At 39.7% G+C, this 26674-nt stretch overlaps 1 protein-coding gene across 5 annotated transcripts in view; it reads left to right on the top strand.

The window, feature by feature from the left end:
* Positions 1-26674, top strand: part of dock4b (dedicator of cytokinesis 4b) — a 278704-nt gene that overhangs the window by 124953 nt on the left and 127077 nt on the right. For all 5 annotated transcript variants that reach the window (XM_060903185.1, XM_060903186.1, XM_060903184.1 and 2 more), the window contains 5 exons: positions 732-820; positions 6022-6147; positions 16380-16504; positions 16839-17001; positions 26407-26513. In XM_060903185.1, the coding sequence (XP_060759168.1) occupies positions 732-820; positions 6022-6147; positions 16380-16504; positions 16839-17001; positions 26407-26513 (610 nt within the window). The remainder of the gene's footprint in view (positions 1-731; positions 821-6021; positions 6148-16379; positions 16505-16838; positions 17002-26406; positions 26514-26674) is intronic.

Below are 26674 nucleotides of genomic sequence, written 5' to 3'. Positions count from 1 at the left end.
AATAACTTCCCAGCCACAGAACGGCCTGGTTTTTTGTGAGATATTACAGAAATAAACAGATATCACAATGAGCAAATTTCAGAGGGAACTAAATTTCACCGAGTTTATGAAATCGAAAGGCCGTCTCGCTTTAATGCTCATTGGACAGCAGACTTTTAATACGTCACTATCTTTTCAGTGAAATTGAATTAGTTAACTGCAGCTTAGCCAACACTCCAACAGTCAACTGATGAAACCGCTAAAACAGAACACGCACAAATATACAGTCGGTCATATTTACATAACAGACACGCATGCGGCCCGTGTTTTAAACACCACCAGCCACCGCTGATGCAGACAGACAGATGCAGTATACAGACAGACATAGAAAGAGACACACACAGACACTGATAGACAGCCGTACAGATGAACACATGGAGACAGATACAGACCTACTGAGATACAAATACACAGACAAACATGCAGACAGTGCAAAAATACACACACATACATCCAGCTTTGGAAGAAACGGATATATTTAACATCCAAAATGCCTCATATTAAATATGAAGTGACACTCAGTGACACTGAAACCACGACAGACGTGTTAGTAGCATCGCCTACTTTTTTTTTTTTGAAGTGGACAGAATAAGCTGTTTAACCTGGTCACACGACACACACTGTTTTTTGTAACGATGTTTGCCATGAATATGCAAATATGTGATGTTATTAATCCCCGCTGTGTATTGCAGATGTAACACTGAGAGTGATTGGAGTCAAATCCACGACAACATCATCAAAAAAGTGAACTCCAGATATAACCTGTCAGGATCCAACACGGGTAAGTTCCAGATCCACAACGAGCAAAGGTCTAATCGTACTGACTGAACTCCAGATCAACATGACTTTACAGAGCTTATAGCAGAGGAGCTTTCGGCTGTGGCTTCTTGCTGCACTTTATAGAGCAGGATTTACTCAGGAAAGGCTTCACCTAGCAACAGCATGAGGCACGTAGGATTTAATCCCAAGAATTCCCATTTGATTTCACTTGATTAAAGGTTTTAGCTGGGAGTTAAAGGCAGTGTCATGGTGGCTCATGCATGACTTAATTGTGTAATTATTTATGCTAATTAAAGCTAGACTGCCTTTCAGATTTTTCAAGCGTAGGTCATAAAATGAATTTTCCCTGACGCCCAGTTATTTCTGTTTAGTGGACCGAAAGCTACTGATTTCGAATCACAGACTTCCATTTTATTTATTTATTTATTTATTTAAATAGAACAATTAATGAATTTAAGGCCACATGGCCCTAAATTCTCAGCTAATTTTTCCTGCTTCACCATGACCCAATTCAAGATGCTACATCATGCATCACGTGGTGGGCTTTCCCCGTTCGTGCAAGGCATTGTGGGATACAAATTTAAAACAGGAGAGAAAAACAGAGTGCGTGAGTGTGCGAATGAAACGTGAAAGACCGACTACAGTAACGGAAAGCGAGAAGAAAAGACATTATGTTGGGAAGGAACGGAAATGCAGAACCAAACTAATAAATATCGGTGGTCAGCGAGCACCTCGGTGTGATCAGCTGTTCGTTTAGCGACAGAATGATGGAACTGTCAGTGCACGCTCAAAGGTAAACCTGCGCATGCGCACACGGACTTCCTCTGTCTGCTTGACTGCACGACGTGAGCGATTTCATGCACGTTATTTGCTAGAGAATCCCTTCAAATTAAATAGCTTCCCAGTTACAGAATGGCCTGTTTGTTTGTTTGTTTTTTTGAGAGGGAACTAAATTTCACCGATTGTATGAAATCGAAAGGCAGTCTAGCTTTAAAATTAGGTAAGTGCCGTGTTTAAAAAACACAGATTGATGTATAAAGATCAAAGATGGCTTAAACAGTTTATATATGATGTGTGCAGATTGGGTCTGTGAAAGATCTGCAGTTTCATACAGTTTTGATTCGTGGCTGTTGAATAATAACAAGCAATACGAGTGAATGCATTAAATTCAGTGACTGACACAAAGTCATTTACTCGACTGTCTTATCAACACTGATGTGTATCACACGCCTGGCAAGCAACAATAACTCACGTCCTGCAAAATCCCCACTGATTGATTCATTCTGAATAAACAGAGATAGCATTTCTTCAAACGGGAATTGATGGGGAGAACATTTGAATTTATTTTAATAACCCATTGACCGGGAAATGCTTCGTGAGATCATATTAATGTGCATGTCATAATAATTACTTATTGGTCCTTTCTGCATTATTACATTAATCTCCAAACGTATTACGTGCTTTATTGCAGGCCGAGACAGTTAAAGGGCTGTAATTTGATCTTATTTACATGATTACAACATTATTGAATTTAATAAGTTGAATCGTATAGATTTATAATGGAAAAACATGATTAAGACATCATGTTTAAAATCTGTCTGAGCATGTGAATGGGTGTGTGTGTGTGTGTGTGTGTGTACGTGGGTGGTTGTTTATGGGTTATAGTTTATCAGGCTGGGGCGGCACGGTGGTGTAGTGGTTAGCGCTGTCGCCTCACAGCAAGAAGGTCCGGGTTCGAGCCCCGTGGCCGGCAAGGCAAGGGCCTTTCTGTGCGGAGTTTGCATGTTCTCCCCGTGTCCGCGTGGGTTTCCTCCGGGTGCTCCGGTTTCCCCCACAGTCCAAAGACATGCAGGTTAGGTTAACTGGTGACTCTAAATTGACCGTAGGTGTGAATGTGAGTGTGAATGGTTGTCTGTGTCTATGTGTCAGCCCTGTGATGACCTGGCGACTTGTCCAGGGTGTACCCCGCCTTTCGCCCATAGTCAGCTGGGATAGGCTCCAGCTTGCCTGCAACCCTGTAGGACAGGATAAAGCGGCTAGAGATAATGAGATGAGAATGAGATGAGTTTATCAGGATAACTGGGTTTCTTCTATACCTCTATAGTGAGCAGTCAGTGGATCGCTGTGTATAATTACTGACGTGGTTCTTAGTCCAGATATTGATTTATTCTTAATGATGATTCTCTTTGTTAAATAGTGCTCATACAATATGAAATTTGTAGAGTAATATACAAGTTGAACTTGTATAGAGCCTTTAAAATTAGTCCAACAAAAGAGGGTCAGGATGTAATTCTAGTGGTGTAGCTGCCCCCAGTCACACCAAAAGGTGCACGAGGGTATGTCCCAAACTGCCTGCACAGCCACCGCGACACCACCAGGCAACATCTCTTGGAACACCATGCCATGGATCCAGAAAGCGAGCACAGAAGCACCGCTGCTAGAGTGCTGGTCAACTATGATGTTAGAGAGCAACGAGCTCACTGCAGTCTACAGCGAGCAGCACAAGCGTCAGCCATGGCGGACTGATGGAACCCGACGCCCAAAACTGGGTGTAGACCCTTTTTCTATCGATTAGCACATCTGCTATGTAAGAGGACATGGAATATCCAAGAAATGCTTGACTGTGTTGATCTTTCCTTCAGCATCTGTGTGTTACACTGTGGTTTGTCAAAGTTTCAATTATTTTTTTTTATTCCAAGAAAAAGTTCTGCTTTTATCCACAAGTCCTGTATGTGCACATGGCTGAAATGACTGAGCTTTCCCTTATAGAACAGAAGTTAGAAAAGAGAAGCGAAAGTGTATCTAAAGCACAGGAGACAGAGTGCAGCAGACAGGAAAGGGGTCACTCAAGCTTCCTGTATGACATGCCGTTGGATAGCATGCACTCCGTTTTGAGCAGTTGGTGCCAAGTGCTACTTTTTAGCAGTTACTTTGGACATAATGAATGAATGAATTTTATTGTCACTGTTACCAGTGAAATTGACCATCAACCTGTCCTTACAGAGGGGGAACAGGACAGGAAGACAGGGATAAAAGAAAAAGAAACAGTAGTAACATGAGGAAAGATGAGGAAAAAAAGAACCCCCCCCCCACTATGCTCCTATCAGGAGTACAGTGTGGGAGCATTTAAAACCCTCCGCACAAGCACACAGTAACACAAGTACACTTTAAAACATGGGACTTGGGGGGGGGGAAGGGGGAAGGAGGGGGCAATCAGGGGTGGGGGGGAAGGGGTAAGGGGGTAGGAGGGGAGGGGAGGAGGTAGAGGTAACCCAGCACAAGCAAGCAGCTGTCTGCTCCTGCAGCCATGCAAGCGGCGCTGGTCACGCACCCGCTTGTCACACTGGGGGTGAAAAACGGCGACCGCAGAAAATTGGGGAAGGAATGCGAAGAATGCGAGAGTGTCTCCCAGCAGTGACCTTCTGGGGGAAATGTTGTCCCAGCAACGGCCTTGATCGAGGCCGGTGCTGTTCAGGGAGCCGAATGTCGATAAGATAGAGATTGTTTGGTCTTTCGAACAGACACAGTCTTTACACGTCCACACCACTTGTCCATATCTGTCCATTTCATCCATATCTGTCCATTTCTGTTCAATTCAATTCCATTTGGTCTCCGAAATACTTATTCCTTGCAAAGCCGAAAGCGTCTCCAGATGACAACCATGTTGTGGTTCAAGTTCTATAGCCACAGTCTGAGTGCCAACAGCTTTGCCCACCACTTCAATCATATCGGGCAGCTTTGTGGGGCTTTGAACAGCTGTCACCGTTGTCTGATTTCCTCGATATACCAGGGCAATGCCTAATCCAATCAGCAAAAGTCTGGTAATCATGGTTCCGAATAGGTAGATATCTCCAATGTCCTCCACAGACGTTCCGGCAGGACAGGTGGGTTCCCCCGAACCCAGAAACTGTGCCAATTTCGTTAGAAGACCAGTTTATCAAATCCATGCTTTTTTAGTTTAGAAATTCAATGTGGAGAGAGTCTCTCAAAAAAAAAAGTATAGGCAGACGAGATGAAACATAGAGCACAAGCAGGAAAAAAAGGAGAGGAGAGCAGAGAAATGCGACCGCCTTCTGTGAGAGCACGGAGAAGAATGTTGAAACCACATTGTTTCATTTTGTAACATACACTGTAGATGTTTATTACATTGCGTTATAGATTTCCTGCAGGTTGATTGAAGTCTCTTTTTTGATTTGTGGTTACTGGCTGCAAAAGAGACTCGGACAAAACAGAAAAACGATGAAATCAAAGTAGCTGAGCATGACGGTGTATTTGGGCTATTGTAGGCAAGAAAAAAAAAAACAGAGTTGGGGAGACAGGTGATATCAGAATTTCCGAGATTAAAGTCGAAAATTTGCAAGAAAAAAAAACTCAGAAATTCCAAAATTAAAAAGTCACAAATTTGCAGTAAATAAAAAAACTCATGCTTCCTGACTTTTTGGCTGCAGTGCATTCTGGGAAATGGATGAGGAAAAGCTCTTAGCCCTTTATTCTTTTATATTGTGCGATCAAGGAAGAAAGGCTGACTGACTGAATTTCCGTAACGCTCAGCTCAGCCGTTTCAAAGTAAGAGGTTTGGGTAGATGAAAGGAATCCACGGACTGAAAGTAACAGGAAACTGCTCTTGCTGAATAATTATACATTTATAATCACTGCGTTTCCTATAACTCTCAGCTCAGCCATGGCATCTGTGGTGTGATGATGTAGATCCAACCGTGCAAAGTGAAATGATCTGGTTACTTAACAAAAAAACAAAACAAACAAAAACTTTCCCCCCCAAATTTTTGTTGAAAATTTTTGACTATAATCTCAGAGAATATCGGAGCTTTTTTCCTCATAAATTTCTGACTTTAATCTCAGAGCTTCTGATTTTTATTCCTGGAGAATATTACCCCCTTCATTAGCGCCACTTTTTTTTTTTAACCTACAATGGCCCTGATACGCCGTTATAACCGAGTGAGTGCCAATACTCATCCAATTTATTTATGTCTGTGGTTCTTCCCACATTCTAGCTCACCCAGTTTTATGTTATGTGACTGGAATGCCTTAAAGGGATTACAGTGATAATGTGAGCCTGTGCAAGACTAAGTACTGGACTACATTTCTGACTAATTTTGTGTGACAGTATGTCTGTTAGAACATGAAAATCCCTCTGCAGTATCTCCTCCATGCACAAGTAGAAGCTGTTTGTTGTGTCTCCAGGCCTCGCAGTGACTCTCCAGTTACTCCATGGGGACATTGAGCAGTTGCGGAGGGAGTACATGGCCATTTTCTCCCGGGGTGTCTCCGTCACCAGGAAACTGGGCTTCTCTGATGTCATCATGCCAGGTGAGGAAACCCAACATCTGTCTGTTATCTCAGGATGTCAGTAGTAGATCTGTGTTGGACTATACTGAGCTTGAGATGTAGATATAGACAGTAGGCATATCAGGTGAAAATTCAAATTCAATCCAAATTGCTTGAAACGGCTCTCATTGAATTCAGAACTGAATGCAGAACAAAATACTTTTTACAGAATTAAAATATATTGACCCGTTCTTGAGATATTACAACCCCGATTCCAAAAAAGTTGGGACAAAGTACAAATTGTAAATAAAAACGGAATGCAATAATTTACAAATCTCAAAAACTGATATTGTATTCATGATAGAATATAGACAACATATCAAATGTCGAAAGTGAGACATTTTGAAACTTCATGCCAAATATTGGCTCATTTGAAATTTCATGACAGCAACACATCTCAAAAAAGTTGGGACAGGGGCAATAAGAGGCTGGAAAAGTTAAAGGTACAACAAAGGAACAGCTGGAGGACCAAATTGCAACTCGTTAGGTCAATTGGCAATAGGTCATTAACATGACTGGGTATAAAAAGAGCATCTTGGAGTGGCAGCGGCTCTCAGAAGTAAAGATGGGAAGAGGATCACCAATCCCCCTAATTCTGCGCCGACAAATAGTGGAGCAATATCAGAAAGGAGTTCGACAGTGTAAAATTGCAAAGAGTTTGAACATATCATCATCTACAGTGCATAATATCATCAAAAGATTCAGAGAATCTGGAAGAATCTCTGTGCGTAAGGGTCAAGGCTGGAAAACCATACTGGGTGCCCGTGATCTTCGGGCCCTTAGACGGCACTGCATCACATACAGGCATGCTTCTGTATTGGAAATCACAAAATGGGCTCAGGAATATTTCCAGAGAACATTATCTGTGAACACAATTCACCGTGCCATCCGCCGTTGCTGGCTAAAACTCTATAGTTCAAAGAAGAAGCCGTATCTAAACATGATCCAGAAGCGCAGATGTCTTCTCTGGGCCAAGGCTCATTTAAAATGGACTGTGGCAAAGTGGAAAACTGTTCTGTGGTCAGACAAATCAAAATTTGAAGTTCTTTATGGAAATCAGGGATGCCATGTCATTCGGACTAAAGAGGAGAAGGACGACCCAAGTTGTTATCAGCGCGCAGTTCAGAAGCCTGCATCTCTGATGGTATGGGTTGCATTAGTGCATGTGGCATGGGCAGCTTACACATCTGGAAAGACACCATCAATGCTGAAAGGTATATCCAGGTTCTAGAGCAACATATGCTCCCATCCAGACGACGTCTCTTTCAGGGAAGACCTTGCATTTTCCAACATGACAATGCCAAACTGCATACTGCATCAATTACAGCATCATGGCTGCGTAGAAGAAGGGTCCGGGTACTGAACTGGCCAGCCTGCAGTCCAGATCTTTCACCCATAGAAAACATTTGGCGCATCATAAAACGGAAGGTACGACAAAAAAGACCTAAGACAGTTGAGCAACTAGAATCCGACAAGAATGGGTTAACATTCCTATCCCTAAACTTGAGCAACTTGTCTCCTCAGTCCCCAGACGTTTACAGACTGTTGTAAAGAGAAAAGGGGATGTCTCACAGTGGTAAACATGGCCTTGTCCCAACTTTTTTGAGATGTGTTGTTGTCATGAAATTTAAAATCACCTAATTTTTCTCTTTAAATGATATATTTTCTCAGTTTAAACATTTGATATGTCCTCTATGTTCTATTCTGAATAAAATATGGAATTTTGAAACTTCCACATCATTGCATTCCATTTTTATTTACAATTTGTACTTTGTCCCAACTTTTTTGGAATCGGGGTTGTACAAATCAAAGATTGAAAAAACGGCTTAATTTTTAGAAAACCACCGTAATATTCTGTATGAGGATCACATGGTCCAAGATGGGCCTCATTAACCAATGAGATCAAAGGTTTTCTCTTAATTACTTTTCTATTTTTCAAGATATTTACATGGAAATTGGCAGCACATAGATGCTTGTATACTGAATACAAAGTTTGAAAAATTAATAGAAACAAATTTAGCAAATTAGTATTTAATTAGTATTAATTATGCTAATTAGGTAAAACCGATAAATCGGTACACTCTCTTCTTCCAAGTTTTACCAAATGGCTTTATTTGTGCAATACAAAGCAGATCTTAACTCTCATTTATACATCACAAAGAAGGAGAAATCAATGTTGATTATAAACTGCGCATAAATAAGCACTGAATGTCGTTCACATCTACCATTCTCTATCAAAATAAAAAAGGAATAAAAGATTATTTCTAATCCCCTCTTTTTGCTCTGTAGGTCTTTGTCTTTCTCAAAAGTAGGGCCTACTAGTGTTTATATGAAAGAATATAAATGTAAACAATTAAACAATTCCTATTAACTGAATTGAAATTGACACTCGCGTTTCTGACTTCTGTTTTTTTTTAAATCTCATTCCGACCACTAAGATCTCAATATTTTTCATCAAAACAACTACAGTTATATTCTAAAATAGTTATTTATTCACATGAATCAGTTTGATTTGAAAAAAAAATAAGTAGGTAAAGCTATGAAAACTCACTTCAAAGTCTCTTGTGAATCATAACATCAAAACTAGCAGACGGAAAATTTTGCCCAATCCTTCATCAGAAACAGTGAGAGCGAGAAAACATCCCTATAAAAGTTATCTGATTGATATTCACGAGTAATCCAGTCGGAAACCGATCAGGAAAGAGAGAGAGAGCCTGAGCGCTTTCCCGTGACTCAGAAAGCACCGGCAGTTTCCTGACATCATGCAAGCAGAGAATGAACTCTGTTGTACCGACTTCAACCTGCTGTTATTCCTAAAGTACTGAACAGATCTTAACGAGATAAATTTCTTTGGAAAGCAGAGATTATGAGCTTTTTAGTGATACTATTCATGATAGAAAATATTTGCGATTTAAGCAATGATAGATTTGTAAACTTAGACGAGCGTCTGCATGCATGATTTTCACAGCACGACCAGCGAGCATCTGATATGCCTTTACACAAAAGTAAATGTATTAAAAATGAAAGAAACGTAGAATCAGTACCTTTTGAAATCACATTTCACTGTATTCAGTTTCACACTTATGTTTTCCAGTAACTTCGTCGACTTTTCATGGCAGAATTTAAATTGTCTGCGACTGAGACTACTGGTATGCATACGTTAGAAGTACAAATTTCAGTTTGGTAAACAATAAAATAATTAAGGCAGTGTTTCGAATATGCAGGCCACGCCTAGTTTATACGTGCTGTATATGAGCTGATTTGAGTTATGTGCATCGAAATAAGTGTGTTCCTTAGCCTAGTTTTTAGTTAGTAGCTCAAGGGCTGGTGTATAGTTTAGTTTTTCTCTGTGTCTGTGGCTTGATATGTTTGCCTTGGTTACTTATTAAGGACATGTTCACGCTTAATGTAATCTATATATGTACTGTGTGCAGTTGGCCATGAACTCAGCAGCGGTTGATATGGCAGCGAAGCTGTCAGTGAGAGAGCACACAATGAGTCAAACAGTCATATTTCTGGACACCTTCTCCATTACCTCAGTGCTATGCGTCTCCAAAAGCTACTTATTTAGGGAAGTTTAGCACAGTTGTGTTTTCTCTAGCATTCATCCTCCCCTTTAACCCAGGCTGCATGAAGCAGACCCGGCCACCCATGCGTGCATCTGCCTGGTCTGTAATTACTTCCCCCTCAGAGCAGTAGGCTTTCTCAGTGCTTTCTCTTCAGTGGGATACTGCCGCTCTGTGCTACTGCGGCGTAACGTACTTATAGGCTTACGCTTAACCTTTGGGCTCATTTTTTTTTATAATGTTTTTGAAACCCAGCAGAGGAAGAGTGCTTGTGCAGCATTTTCGCTCCGTGTGTTGAGCTGTGGATGGGCGATGAGAACAGAGGTGTGATAACGGCGGCCTTCTTCCTGTCTCTTTGAATAAGAGTGTGTGTGTGTGGTGTCTGTAGTGAGGCACAAGACGCACCTGTTGTCAGATTATTGTAGGTCAGTGTGGTTTTGTGTGCATGCCCTGGGTGTGTATGCATGCATGCAGGCAGTGTGTGTGTGTGTGTGTGTGTGTGAGTGAGAATTCTTGTCTCTTTTTTACTGTGCCTCACAGGGATGGACAAATTAGCCTTGGTTGTAGTTTCAACAACAAAAGAAAGAAAACTCTATTTCCTATTGATTTACTTGGGGGGAAAAAACAACTGTACGGTAACAATACACTATATAGCACTGTAACTATAGCACAGGCTTCTGAATCCCACTGCCTGCTGCACTACACACATCTGCTGTCTGCTTGATGGTAAAATGGTTTATACTATGCATTCATACTATGCATGTTTATACTATGATTCATTAATGTATGGATGATAAAGCCATTTTCTCAGAATTAGGAACATGCACGTGTGGAAACACTGATGAAATAAGTAAAGCGCAGTGTAAAGCTGTCTTATATAACTCCTGCTTACTGCACGCAGTCACTTTGCGGTTAAATACATGAAGAGAAGATGCTAGAAAGACTCAAATAACCTCTTTTATACGTGATGTGAGCTCAAACAATGGTCAATGACTTGCTGCCTTTTAGTCACAAACATGACATGATTACATGATCATCGATTATTTGTTTCCTGTAATATATTCGTTTCTGGGCGGCACGGTGGTGTAGTGGTTAGCGCTGTCGCCTCACAGCAAGAAGGTCCGGGTTCGAGCCCTGTGGCCGGCGAGGGCCTTTCTGTGCGGAGTTTGCATGTTCTCCCCGTGTCTGCGTGGGTTTCCTCCGGGTGCTCCGGTTTCCCCCACAGTCCAAAGACATGCAGGTTAGGTTAACTGGTGACTCTAAATTGACCGTAGGTGTGAATGTGAGTGTGAATGGTTGTCTGTGTCTATGTGTCGGCCCTGTGATGACCTGGCGACTTGTCCAGGGTGTACCCCGCCTTTCGCCCGTAGTCAGCTGGGATAGGCTCCAGCTTGCCTGCGACCCTGTAGAACAGGATAAAGCGGCTAGAGATAATGAGATGAGATATTCGTTTCTGGGTGACCAAAATGTGCAATGGGGCATCACGCTCCAGCTTTCATTTGCTTCATGGGCTCGATGAGTGAATTTAATATTTGTCCTCTCTTCATGTAAATTAACAAAGTAAGCTTTATGCAAAAAATCATTTTACAACAACATGTTTATTATAAATCAGGCAAGCAACATGATGTAAGTTAAATCTCACATAGCAGACACGGCAAACTTAACTCCAAACGCAATCACAAAACTACCTGAAATACCAAAATGATAGGAATTGAGATCAGGTTAAAGAAGATAAACAGTATTAAATAATAAACTCACCATGTCAGTTTGCCTTAACTCCTGCAAGTCTGTCATACGCTGAAAATAGGCATGTCAGGTGAAAATTCAATCCAAATTGCTTGAAACGGCTCTCACTGAATTCAGAATTGAATGCAGAACAACATATTTTTTTTACAGAATTAAAATATGTTGACCCATTCTTGAGATATTACAAATCAAAGATTGAAAAAAAAAAAGGCTTAATTTTTAGAAAACCGCTATAATATTCTGTATGAGGATCACATGGTCCAAAATGGGCCTCATTAACCACCGAGATCAAATGTTTTTTCTTAATAACTTTTCTATTTTTTAAGATATTTACATGGAAATTGGCAGCACATAGATGCTTGTATACTGAATACAAAGTTTGAAAAATTAGTAAAAAACAATTATGTAAATTAGTATTTAATTAGTATTAATTATGCTAATTAGGTAAAACGATAAATCGGTACACTCTCTTCTTCAAAGTTTCACCAAATGGCTTTATTTGTGCAATATAAAGCTGATCTTAAAGTGCTGATGACACGAACATGACTCTATGCAATTTCTTAAATAAACTATACAACATGGCAAACATGTTAGATTTCTGTTATAATTACGTGAAAAGAAGCTGTTGTTACGCAAATATCCAACTTTTAATTGCACAGCGCAAGAAAACTGGGTCCGTGGCTCACGGCCATGTTGTGACGTCAGCGGGAGAACACGCTGCGGTTCACTGGCTGTTCTACTCTGGTTCTACTCAATGGAAATGGTGCATGAAAACGCCGGTGAATTCTCTAGTGCTAGCTCTTCCTCTTCTGGGAGTCTAGAATTGTGTTGATCTCTTCCGAATAGAATCTATGATAGCCTACCCTTTACCCTTTGCCTCTCGTTGCTAGGCGGCAGTTACATGAAAGCCGCAAGCTTTCACAAGCAAATACATGACTGATATCACGCCGACTTTATGATTACATTTATGATTATCATGTAGAATCTATAGCTCTACGTACCTTTATCTTATGTCGTTTCACAACACATGTTCTGACAGGAGGACTGTCTTTGGATCCGGCATAGCTACGAGTAGACCCCCTCCGGAATACTGGCAGTGTTGCCAGATTGGGAGGAATCCCGCCCAGTTGGGCAGTTTCAAGTGCATTTTGGTGGGTTTTGAACATATTTTGGGCTGGAAAACTTGAAACCGCTCAACTGGGCGGGAAACCTCCCAATCTGGCAACACTGTGTAGGCACTGCTGATGGTAGTAACACACGTTTGTGATGAACTGAACACCCAAGAGATTCTTTTAAGCTGGGAAGGGTGTCAAAAGAATCCAAATCGAAGTGTTCAGAGCACAGGACGGATGTTGGTGAGGGCTCCTACTTGTCACGAGTGCGCCTGACTTGCTTCACCCACTTCGCATGCAGCTCGGGATCTCTGGGAAACTTGAATAAACTTACCCCATCCTTGTGGGTTTTGGAGCAAAAGCCGGCAACACAACGCAAAGGCATAAAAAAAAAAAAAAATATATATATATATATATATATATATATATATATATATATATATATATAAATAAAATAATGTATAATAATAATACTAATAATGACAAACTGAACACCTGTCGCATCAACAACAAACTGGTAAGTGAGGAGGAAGGTTCTTTCGCTGACGTCATATAGCTCCTCCTCCTCCTTCGTCTCCTGGGTGCTGCAGCCCCGTCAAATTTGCCCAAATAGCCGCGTTTTTTATCATAACTTGTAAAATAGGCGCCTTCGTGAATTAATATATGGATCATCGGGAATTACTTTTTATGTTATAAAACATCGCCAAAGATGTCAAAAACGTGTCATCAGCACTTTAACTCTCATTTATACATCACAAAGAAGGAGAAATCAATGTTAATTATAAACTGCGCATAAATAAGCACTGAATGTCGTTCACATCTACCATTCTCTATCAAAATAAAAAAGTAATAAAAGATTATTTCTAATCCCCTCTTTGTGCTCTGTAGGCCTTTGTCTTTCTCAAAAGTCGGGCCTACTAGTGTTTATATGAAAGAATATAAATGATTATTTTGATTCATATTCACAGCTTTCAAGGCGAACCTCGAAAAAACTGTGTAAGCCACATTCAGTAAACAATTCCTATTCACTGAATTGAAACTGACACTTGCGTTTCTTACTTCTGGTTTTTTTAAATCTCATTCCGACCACTAAGATATCAATATTTTTCATCAAAACAACTACAGTTATATTCTAAAATAGTTATTTATTCACATGAATCAGTTTGATTTGAAAAAAAATAAGTAGGTAAAGCTATGAAAACTCACTTCAAAGTCTCTCGTGAATCATAACATCAAAACTAGCAGGTGGAAAATTTTGCTCAATCCTTCATCAGAAACAGTGAGAGCGAGAAAACATCCCTATAAAAGTTACCTGATTGATATTCACGAGTAATCCAGTCGGAAACCGATCAGAAGAGAGAGAGAGAGAGAGAGAGAGCCTGAGCGCTTTCCCGTGACTCAGAAAGCACCAGCAGTTTCCTGATGTCACGCGAGCAGAGAGTGAACTCTGTTGTACCGACTTCAACCTGCTGTTATTCCTAAAGTACTGAACTGATCTTAACGAGATAAATTTCTATGGAAAGCAGAAATTATAAGCTTGTTATTGATACTATTCATGATAGAAAATATTCACGAGTTAAGCAATGGCAGATTTGTAAACTTAGACGAGCATCTGCATGCACAATTTTCACAGCGCGGCCAGCGAGCATCTGATATGCCGACTGAAAACACTGATTGTCCAACCTTTTTCCCATACAAGGTCATTTCTTGTTCTCTTGCTTTGAAGTCTCAGTGTTTCAGAGATCTACATGCCGCACACACTGAGATTACATCAGCGTAGAGATAGTCTGACCACCAAGAGAGTGCTGACGATTTTAACTCAAAGTGGCATCTAGGTTTTGTATATCTATGCTATCTGTATCTTTACGTGAGCTGAATTGTTTGTGCAGCCACCGTAGTGGTCTGTGTACATTGTAGCTCAAATATTCAAATTTACATGCACAATATGTTTATGTCAAAATTGTGCATCGAATTTACAAATTGGACATGGGGCTCATGCTTTCCTTTAATGGTTCATTCTTTTTGATTGATCAGTTTTTATTCCAGCTGAGCCATGAGCAGCCTTAGTACCAGCTTACTAGACTGCATGGGAATGTAGCTACTTAAGTTATTCCACAAAATCAAGTCATACGTGAGCTGACAGCTGACGAGGCACATAGCGCCGAGTCGGTTATAAGCTGGGTGCGATTTGCTGGGGGGGATGGTGGGGATCATCCCCCCCTCTGGTTTTTATCTCTGCTAAAAAAAAAAATCCTCGGGGACAACCCCGTCAATAAAACAAACCAAAAAAAAAAAGTTGACATGACAGGCATGTTGTGACACAGTTTTCTATGGTCTACATTGCACTCACTTTCAAAATGACCCGAAGTGGCAGCTTTGATGTTCACGAATGTCCCCAGCAAATAGATACAGTGTAGATAATAACAATATCTTTGCGTTCTATCGCAGGGATGCAAACAGCGCGCCTTTTGGCGGATGCTGCCTTTTTCACGGCCGATTTTTTTTTTTTTTAGGGGGGGCGTTGGAGTGTCTGATTATAATTTCAAAGTAAATTCTGTATTAAAATTATTAAATAATCAAATCCGTTACAGTCCATGAAACAGGAAGTATAAGGATGAGAAAAAAACAGTTTAAAATCGGAAAGCTGGGCACAATGTGAACTGCGCCATCAGAGCAAACTGTTCATTTAGTATTCATGTATTTTAGTGATTTTCGAGTCACTGTCCATTTAATCCGGAGGGAGAGAAACATCACAGCAACGCGACAAGCAATGCGAACTTTGTTGTGTGTTAGTGTTCGTGTATTTAGTCAGAGAGATAGGAAGATGAATTTACTATCTCTGGTTTAGTGTTCGTTTTCATTTAGTGTTATTCATTTGATATCATCGGATGTTATTGAGCTGTTAGCCTATTGTTACCTTAATTTTGTGACGTTTCATGATTAAAAAAAAAAAACATCCCCCCTTCTGGTTTTTTGACAAATCGCACCCTGGTTATAAGCCATGTACGACGAGATTGAGTGGAATAACTGTTTTATTCTATCTACAGTACATTGACTGGCTTTTGAGAAACAGAGCATTTTTATTTTAATTTTTTTGCAAATTTGATGAATAAAAACTTTATACAAAACGTCCGACAAAATCATTTCCATTTAGAATGTAAACAAACTGGTGAAATGACAGTTGCAATTTGTGAAAAAATGCTACAATAATAATAATTCTTGAAAAAAAAACACGTTCTTACCATCAAATACTTTTATTCCATATTTTGTTGCTTTTTTGGTATTTTTTTTTGGGGGGGGGGTTCTTCTTCTTTAGGGTTTTTTGCCGATTGGCAAACCAACTTAAAGGTATATTACCGCCACTGACTGGGCTGGAGTGTGGAACAGGAGATAATGGGGTGGGGTGGCGTGAATAAACTATACTCTTTGTTATTTCTGTTTCTTTTAAATACTTTAACAATTTTTTGGGTTTTGTTTTCGAGTAGAGTTTTTATTTCGTCCTCGGTTGGTTCAGCAACATGCTCCGCCATTTTGTTTTTCTCTACTCACGGTATATGAGCTGATAGCCTAGTAGTAGAGTAGCCAATCAGAGCGTGCGATTGCTCATATCCAGTGAATGTAGATAGAATAATGTCTATTATTTCAGATGAGCTGCTGTTTAAGCTTGTCCTAGACGTGCCATGAACTGATTATGCATTCAGTAATCTACTATTTTGTGTGTGAAAACCTAACATGTAAGTTGGACAACCTTTAATTCATTTACCTCTGTTATCTGTCTGCTTTCTCTTAGGAGAGATGAGGAATGATCTGTACATCACCCTGGAGAAAGGCGAGTTTGAGAAGGGAGGGAAGACAGTCGCCAGAAATGTAGAGATCACCGTTTACGCGCTGGATGTCGATGGACAGATTCTCAGGGTATTCAGTTTTACACGTGCTTTAATTTAGACTTTTGTACATTAATACCTCTGTTGAGGCTCTATTCAAGTATGGATGCTCTGTTCAAGTATTTATAGAAGTAACTGCTGTATCATCAAGCATGCAGTACCAAAACCATGCATCAGTGCAGCAAATCTAAGCAAATATGAGGTGGTTTTTTTCACACTTGCTATTATTGGTGCTATTGTTGGCTTGTGGTTTTCCTGGTTCAATGGAAAATAAGAGCTGACGGGCAGCATGCATCATTTTGGCCTGCTTACTGAAAGTGTGCGTGTGTGTGTGTGTGTGTGTGTGTGTGTGTGTTGGTCTGCAGAGCTATGTTGCAGCAGGTTCAGGTGAGCCAGGGGGCGATGAGTACCACTCCTTTGTGCTGTACCACAACAACAGCCCACGCTGGGCTGAGCAGATCAAGCTGCCCATCCCTGTTGACATGTTCCGTGGCTCCCATGTCCGCTTTGAGTTTCGCCACTGCTCCAGTAAGAAGACCCATTAGATCCTTTATTACACTGACATTTCTAGGACAAACCACAGACTGTCTGATCTGTGTAGGATATGATGATGATGATAAATTCGCCATCAGCCAGTTTAGATCAGCGTTTCTCAACCTTTTTTCAGTCACGGCACCCTTCAGAAGTATGCAAATTCTCAAGGCACCCCCATATAAAATATACGCAGTCACGCTGACCATACGCCGACCCTGGCAGTGATGTTGTGACATGGGAAAGGGGGCTGTGAGACAAATTTTGATGATGCATGAGGCGGCGATCATCTGCATTAGTGTAACTATCGTTTTTTGGAATTTTAATTCATTTTATTTATTTCAATGTTAGAATATATAATTTTTTGACGGCACCCCTAACGACGCCAGACAGCACCCCAGGGCGCCGCGGCACCCCGGTTGAGAAAGGCTGGTCTAGATCAGGTATGAAGTGTACAAAATGTCCAAAAAGCTGACTCGGCTACCGTAAGTGTCATGCAGAGATGTTAGAGAAGCTTCACATCATGAGGTGAAAAGTGTTTGACTGCTGTCATACGCCGTGTTTAAAATAGCATCCCACACACACACTACAGACTAAACCGTGCACAAAAGCTGAATGCAGCACACTCTGTGTGAGCAACATGAAATAATTTGAGTATGTCAGAGATACTTAGATTACATACACCTCAGGACACATTTTCAAACCTAATTTTGTTCTGTGCAGTAATTTTATTTTCAAAATACAGTCTGGAGCTCTACTTGTATAAATGCTGCAGTTATTACTTCGCTGAATACTGCGGTATGTTCTTATATAAATCCTAGCAAAAAGAAAAAAGACAACTTTTGTGATGCATTTAATAATAAAAACTAGCGATATTATAGTGATGTCATACTGCTGAATACTGCGGTATGTTCTTATATAAATCCTAGCAAAAAGAAAAAAGACAACTTTTGTGATGCATTTAATAATAAAAACTAGCGATATTATAGTGATGTCATACTGCTGAATACTGCGGTATGGTCTTATATAAATCCTAGCAAAAAAAAGAAAGGCAGCTTTTGTGATGCATTTAATAATAAAAACTACCAATATTATAGTGATGTCATACTGCTGAATACTGCGGTATGGTCTTATATAAATCCTAGCAAAAAAAAAAAGAGAGGCAACTTTTGTGATGCATTTAATAATAAAAACTAGTGATTTTATAGTGATATCATACTGCTGAATATAAATCCTAGCAAAAAAAAAAGAAAAAGACAACTTTTATGATGCATTTAAGAATAAAAACTAGTGATTTTATAGTGATGTCATACTGCTGAATATAAATCCTAGCAAAAAAAAAGAAAAAAGACAACTTTTATGATGCATTTAATAATAAAAACTAGTGATTTTATAGTGATGTCATACTGCTGAATATAAATCCTAGCAAAAGAAAAAAGACAACTTTTATGATGCATTTAAGAATAAAAACTAGTGAGTTTATAGTGATATCATACTGCTGAGTACTGCGGTATGCTCTTATATAAATCCTAGCAAAAAGAAAAAAGACAACTTTTGTGATGCATTTAATAATAAAAACGAGTGATATCATGGTGATATCATACTGCTATCATACTGCATTGTTCTTATATAAATCCTAGCAAACTAGAAAGAACTCGACGCCAACGGCGTCGATGGGGATGCCTCCGCCTGGTAGACTACACACCTTATTAAGTTGTGATTTGGGGATGGACATTTGACCTCACAGTAACCTTGACCTGTGACCTTTTAACCTCAAAATCTAATCAGTTCATGTTTGTCCCCAACTGCACAAATGGTGAAAGTTTGGTGAAATTCCTTTCATTTGCCTTGGAGATATTGTGTTCACAAGGTTTTCGGACAGACATTTGACCTCACAGTGACCTTGACCTTAGACCTTTTAACCTCAAAATCTAATCAGTTCATGTTTGTCCCCAAATGCACAAATGGTGAAAGTTTGGTGAAATTCCTTTCATTAGCCTTGGAGATATTGTGTTCACAAGGTTTTCGGACAGACATTTGACCTCACAGTGACCTTGACCTTAGACCTCTTGATCTCAAAATCTAATCATTTCATCTTTGTCCCAAAGTGCACAAATGGTGAAAGTTTAGTGAAATTCCTTTCATTAGTCTTTGAGATATGGTGTTCACAAAGTCTGGGGATGGACATTTGACCTCACAGTAATCTTGACCTGTGACCTTTTAACCTCAAAATCTAATCAGTTCATGTTTGTCCCCAAATGCACAAATGGTGAAAGTTTGATGAAATTCCTTTCATTTGCCTTGGAGATATTGTGTTCACAAGGTTTTCGGGCAGACATTTGACCTTACAGTGACCTTGACCTTAGACCTTTTAACCTCAAAATCTAATCAGTTCATGTTTGTCCCAAAGCGCACAAATGGTGAAAGTTTGGTGAAATTCCTTTCATTGGCCTTTGAGATATCGTGTTCACAAGGTTTCGGGACGAACGGACGGACGCACGAACGGACGGACGGACAGACGCAAGGACAGATGGACAACCTGAAAACATAATGCCTCCTGCACCTTATGGTGGCGGAAGCATAAAAAAAAGACAACTTTTGTTATCCATTTAACAATAAAAACTAGCGATATCATAGCAGTAAGCAGGTCAAATAGCACAGGACTGTTTGAATTATGAGACGTTGCTCATCCAAGCAAAAAAAGCCTAAATTAAACATCCAGTCTGATTCGGTACATGCTAAGGTTTTTACTTGATACACTCTCTTGGGACTTTATAAAAACTTGAACCGACTCTTAATCACTTACCTAAACACTGTTTATTTTACTCTGATAAAATAAAAACTACCGATATCATAAACTGACATTTCGATATCACTGACATCATCATCCTCATCATCATCAGAAGAAGAACTTTATTCATCACACACTTGTGAAATTCATCTCTGCATTTAACCCATCTGAAGCAGTGAACACACACATACACACACACGTGAGCAATGAGCACACACACATACAGTACCCAGAGCAGTGGGCGGCCATGCTAACAGCACCCAGGGAGCAGTTGGGAGTTAGGTGCCTCGCTCAAGGGCCCCTCAGCCCAAGGCCGTCCCATATTAACCTAACCTAATCTTCTTCTATAAAATAGAATGAATATCAATCAGATAACTTTTATAGAAGAAGCAGATTAGGTTAGGTTAATATGGGACGCCCTTGGGCTGAGGTGGCCTTGGGCGAAGCACCTACAGTAACTCCCAACTGCTCGCCGGGCGCTGTTAGCATGGCTGCCCACTGCTCTGGGTATGTGTGTGTGCTCATTGCTCACGTGTGCATTGCTTCAGATGGGTTAAATGCAGAGAGGAATTTCAACAAGCATGTGATGAATAAAGTTCTTCTGATGTCAGTGATGTCAAAACATCATTTTATGATATCATTAGTTTTTATTATTAAAAAAAAGTACCATTTTAGCAGAATAATGCAAATTTATGTGAACCGTGCTAACCTACAGCTCTCTTGCTAGTGTGTTAGTTTTTTATTCATTGTTGTGGCCAGGGCTTTGAACCGGTTCAAGGAACGAAAACGAAAACCGGGAACTTTTTCTATTTCACATGGAACAGAAACGAAACCAGAAACTTTATTATTTTTTATGTTCCGGAACAGAAACGCTTATTAAAAATAATGGTAACCGGTTAATATTGGTTTTTATTTCGTTCCTCAAAGTTTCCGTAGCCTACAAATAAAAAAGTCATTCTTCTCCTGCGCAAGTTTCTATGACTCGCTGGGGTTCACTTCCTGTGTGACGTTCGCTGACTGAATGGAGAGAGCGGGAGGGTGGACTACTATCACGTCTTCACATCTTAAATAAGAGGTAAATATTGCAGTCTATCGTTATTCAAAAACGTCAATTTCAAACACAATATCAATATATTTGTCCATGTTAATGAGAGGCTCGCGAACATTAAATGACGTTAACCTCTGTTAGCCTATCAATGCATAGGGCCTGACTAGCCTTTGGTAACACACTAAACGAATTATCTTTCATTTTTGGCACTTTTTCTGTTTGTGTAGATGGGAAGACAGACTGAGAATCCAAATCGCCAACATTTGAAATAATAATTGTTTTGAATTATTTCTTGTCTTATTTAATGAAAGTTGTAATAGAATTAGCCTACATTTGGCTTAAGCCGGATGAGACAGAGACATAATTTTATAGCCATTTGTTAAACAGCTGACAGGGAACGTAATTAACCGTTCCGGGAACGAAATTTTTTTGTTCTAACCGGTTCGGGAACGTCTATTTAATGGTGGAACCCAAAACCGGAAACGTTAAAATTCCGTTTCTGTTCGGAACGAACCAATAGGAAAAAAATTCTGGTTCAAAGCCCTGTTTGTGGCAGTCACTTATTAACAAATGTAAAGATTTAGATCTCATATCTCATTATCTCTAGCCGCTTTATCCTTCTACAGGGTCGCAGGCAAGCTGGAGCCTATCCCAGCTGACTACGGGTGAAAGGCGGGGTACACCTTGGACAAGTCGCCAGGTCATCACAGGGCTGACACATAGACACAGACAACCATTCACACTCACACTCACACCTACGGTCAATTTACCCTTAGATGCATGGACGACCAGACCTACACTCTTCCATGAGTGGGGTCCAAAATGACCCCAATTGGAATTAGGGCATTTTTGAGTGGAAACTGATTTTATGTTGTTCAGAGTTGATTGTTAATGCCATATTTTGATATTTGACATGTTCATTCACCACTTTGTATGTTTGTTTGTGTTTGTTTTGTGTGAATTTGTTTGTTGTTTGTTTATTTTTGTATGTCTGTACATGTACAGTTGAATTTTTGTGTGTGTGTGTGCTCATCCGTATAGCGGTATCTCAGAGGATAACATATTCTCCAGTGGAGAGAATGATGAGAGAAACAGTAATGACACAATGACAACAGTATGATGTTGTATGATGTTCTCGTGCACTTTATTTACATGCTTACTTATCCCCTTAACACCCAAATATAGAAAAAAAGTGTAAAAAATTTTTTTTCAACCTAATATATGTTGTTCTAGGAAGGCTCTGATGCAAAAATTGTGTTTCTTTTTTAATTTTGACATTTTAGCAACTTTTTGGGGAAATGTTGTAAAATTACAACGTTGGCTCTCAAGGGTAGGTAGCAGAATTTCACTGGCATCATTCACACACCGTAAATGATCTGGGTGTGTTTGTCTTCACTTTCCTGCTGATAAAGGGTCACAGAAGTGATTGTATCCTCACAACAAACAACAACAATAATAGTCAGACATGTTATATTGTTTTATGACAAGTAATTTATTCAAAAAAAGTAATTTCCACTCTTTAAAAACACTGGATGAATGCTGTATGTACAAATCTGAAAACAAACTTAAGATGCATTTTTACATCTCCCTTCTTTACCTATGGTAGTCCAAAAAGCAGTTTCTTTGTTCTGAAAAACAAAGGCGGACATCACACTTCATACAAACAGTGTTAGTGTAGCCTTTAGCACACTGTCTGCACCTTCCCCTGTCAGCTTTGATGGGGGAAATGCCCAGTCATGTCTTTGCAGACATCACTTGGTGGGTGTGCATTTCTCCTCTTAGAGGGCCTAGCAGCTGGAGAACTCATAGGGCTTGAGGATGGCCACCCTCTCTTTGGCACTGGGACAGATGTGCCAGTCAGGATAAGGGAGGATGCCAACTGGGCCTGAAACCGTCTCCTGATCAGGATCTCTTTCTTTGGAATAGCCCAGGCCTTGCAGTCCCGTTTGTACAGGAGCCAAGCGTTGATCACAGCTAGAATAATTGTGTGCCAGAAGATGTAGATGTACCAACGATGGGACTTGAGAGGAAACTTGTACTTGGCCGCAAATGAGTCCAGCAAATCCACTCCCCCCATGTTTTTGTTGTAGGTTGCCACGATGTTAGGCCTCTGAACTTCCACAAATGTTTTGGCAGTTTTGTCCCAACGTTTAACCTTTTCCACTGGTTCTGGGCCAGTAAAGGATGACACAAGTGTCACCTGACGGGTGTCGTACCATGTCACAGCACAAATGTTGTGGTTCTTCTCCACTCTGACATCAAATGTCCCTCTTCCCTTTTTCTTCAAGGTTTTCTCATCATTGAGGTTGCAGTTTGGAAGCCGTACTTTACTGTTAGCACAGTAAGCTAGTGTAATAAAAATAAGTATAGAACAACATAAGTATGCAGTAACAACACAATCACACAAGATTCATTGATGCTGAAAATAAGTTAACATTTTAGGACTATTGTATGGCGAATAAAACTGATGATAATACTTACATGTGTGTTGCTGAGTAAAAATGCTCTTCAGGATGGTGAGGATGTAAGCAGTAGATGTGTTGATCGGCAACAAATGTATTCCTGACAACCAGAGGTGACAAAAATAAAAAGTTCCTAGGGATATCAACCGAAACTCCATATAAAATGCTTGGGGTCCGTTTGGACCCCACTTATGGAAAAGTTGGGTATTGATACAAAATATAAAATAACTTAAAAGAAAAAAAACTATACATACAAATCCAAATGAGAACATATCAAAAACACCCTATTTGAGGAATACATGGAAGGTTAGACAATATAAATGTAAAATGACAAAGATTTTGCAACAAAACTACCACTGGGGTCCGTTTGGACCCCACTTATGCATCTAAGGGTTTAGAGTCACCAGTTAACCTAACCTGCATGTCTTTGGACTGTGGGGGAAACCGGAGCACCCGGAGGAAACCCACGCAGACACAGGGAGAACATGCAAACTCTGCACAGAAAGGCCCTCGCCGGCCACGGGGCTCGAACCTGTACCTCCTTGCTGTGAGGCGACAGTGCTAACCACTACACCACCGTGCTGTAAAGATTTAGATTTTTAAAAAAAATTTTATTAATTTACAGCAGTCAGGGGTTTTTTTTACCTTGTTACTAGCATTTTATAGCTTTCAGTTCAAGTGAGACTTGAAAAGGAAAGAACCATCACGCTCGAAAGTCTAACAGAACTCAGCTCGGAAATGTCTACAGTGTCTTGCAAAAGTATTCATCCCCCTTGGTGTTTGTCCTGTTTTGTCACATTACAAGCTGGAATTAAAATGGATTTTGGGGGGATTAGCACTATTTAATTGACACAACATGCCTACCACTTTAAAGGGGCAAATTGTTTTATTGTGACACAAAAGAATATTTTTAAGTTGTAGGCATGTTGTGTAAATCAAATGGTGCTAATCCCCAAAAAATCCATTTTAATTCCAGCATGTAATTGTGAGTACGCAGGCACTTACGGATGCATGTGCAGCGGAAGACAGCTTTAGAATAGCGAACCAAGCCAAATCGAGAGACAGGAATCAAGGTCAGAAAACAAGCTAGGGTCAGGCGATCAGCAAAGTGAGTGTAGCAGGCAAAATAGGAATTGAGGAACCACTAGCAAAGGTCAGATAGGTAGACAGGCAGTCAGAGAGATAACAAGGCTTGGTATGATCGGTAAACCAGAACAATACTTCACAGTGAGTGCTTGTGAGACTACTGTTTATATACAGAGGTAGGTGATGAGGAAATGGATGTCAGCTGTGAGTTAGAAGGTGGGGGACAGAGGGCGCTGTGTGTTTTGGGAGTTGTAGTTTGAGCTGTCCATGTTTTGTAGTCAGCTCTTCACCAGCGGGTTTACTGACAGTAATGCGACAAAACAGGACAACCCTTAGCAAAAAGAAGTTTATTCAAGTGTACTATGAGTATACTTATTTTTTACTAAAACTGCAGAAGTATACTTGAAGTTGACTTTTTATAAACTATATTTTATATACTTAAGAATAGTATAGTGAAGTATACTTGGCTTATACTGAAAAGTATAAATAAAAGTCTAAGACTAAGTACATTAATACTAAGACTTGTACTTTAATACTAAAACGTATACTTTAGTATACTTTTCACGTTTTTCTGCCACAAAGTACTAATACTTAGTATATCTTGCTCCAAGTGCATAATAAGGTCAAGTCATTGACTCATGCTTAACATTTAATTTATATATTAATATAATATAATGCTGGAGTTTAAAACTTTACAGTATATAGTATGTGTGCTCAATTGCATTATCTTTATGTACCTTAAAATCATACACAAAAACAGAAAAACTTTTGACTTGACTTTATTGATCAATTTCTCCAGTAAGGAAGGACTTGATTTCATAGGTCTTTATTTTTGAAATGTTTGAAAATATATCAAACTTGTTTTCAACATTCTGTCTTGTGATTTTGTAAATGCATCACACTCTTGTGTACATACAGTATGAGTAAACTTTAAGAATACATTAAGGAGTATATTTCCAGTATATAAATAGTAAGCTACAAGTAATATGCCAAGCAAACTTAAAGTATAACAAGTAAACTAGTGAAATAACCAACGTTTATAACAGTATACTTAAAGTTATACAATAATAAACTAAAAATAGGGACTTGAAGTATGTAACTAAGGGGTGTTGTGGCTCAGTCAACTAAAGCGCCATACCATAAATCTGGGGACCTGGGTTCGATTCCAACCCAAGGTAATTTCCTGATCCCTCTTCTGCTCATTTCCTGTCTCTACACTGTCCTATCCATTAAAGGTGAAAAAAGCCCAAAAAAAGAAGTATATCGATAAGTGTACTTGTGGCATACTTTAAGCATGCAAGAGGGATATACCAAGTATATAGATGAGTGTACTTGTTGTATACTTTAAAGTGTACTTTTGCAAACTTAAAATGAACTTTAAAGTATACTTTTATAAACTTGAAATGTTCCAATTTAGTCCGAAAAAGTATTAAATTTGTATACTTTCTAGTACACTAAAAGTACATGGTCTGTAGTATACTTGCTATACTTATACTGAAGCATACTTAATAAAATGAACTTTAAGTATACTACTTTTTGCTAAGGGAAACACCAAGGGGGATGAATACTTTTGCAAGACACTGTATGTTCAGTTGAATGTTCGCTCGCTTTTAGCAAAATCAGTGAAATTGTCAGCTTGGGTTTACATATAAACTGATTATAATTACTCTCTGGAGTATTTACAGGTTGTTCATGAAAAAAAAAAAATCATTTCATGTCCTGATGGCGTTCCTACATAGAGTTAGATGTAACGCATGGGTGTAACATCTTATCCAGAAAGGCTGGTGTAGGTGCAGACTTTCTTTCTAACCAAGCAGAAGCCATGCCTCATGGGCGATTGAAAGGCAAGATCAACTGAGTGAAAGGTGAAACCGGTGGAATCAGGTGTGGCTCCTGCTTGGTTAGAACGAAATCCTGCACCTTTGGTGGGTAAAATTAGATACCCCTGATATCATCTGAAAAAAATGCAATTTGTGAGATTTTCGTGTGTGTGTCTGTGTGTGTGTATTCCTCAGCAAAAGACAAAGCGGAGAAGAAGCTGTTTGGCTTCTCGTTTGTCCCTTTAATGCAGGAAGATGGACGCACTCTCCCTGATGGCACCCATGAGCTTATTGTCCATAAGGTATTTCCTTTCAGCTCGTATACATAATGAACATATGGTATACGTTTTTCATGTTTTCTGTCATTTAATGTCAGTTATTTATATGTTTGGCGTTTCTGATAACAATATTCCAGGTTCAAGCAGTGACTTTTCTGCAAATGAATGTCGGAGGAACCCCTGGG

This window comes from Neoarius graeffei, chromosome 21 (genome assembly GCF_027579695.1).
Source record: "Neoarius graeffei isolate fNeoGra1 chromosome 21, fNeoGra1.pri, whole genome shotgun sequence".
Classification (NCBI taxonomy): Eukaryota; Metazoa; Chordata; class Actinopteri; order Siluriformes; family Ariidae; genus Neoarius; species Neoarius graeffei.
Note: the sequence above shows the minus strand (reverse complement) of the source record. Positions and strands in the feature narration are given on the sequence as shown.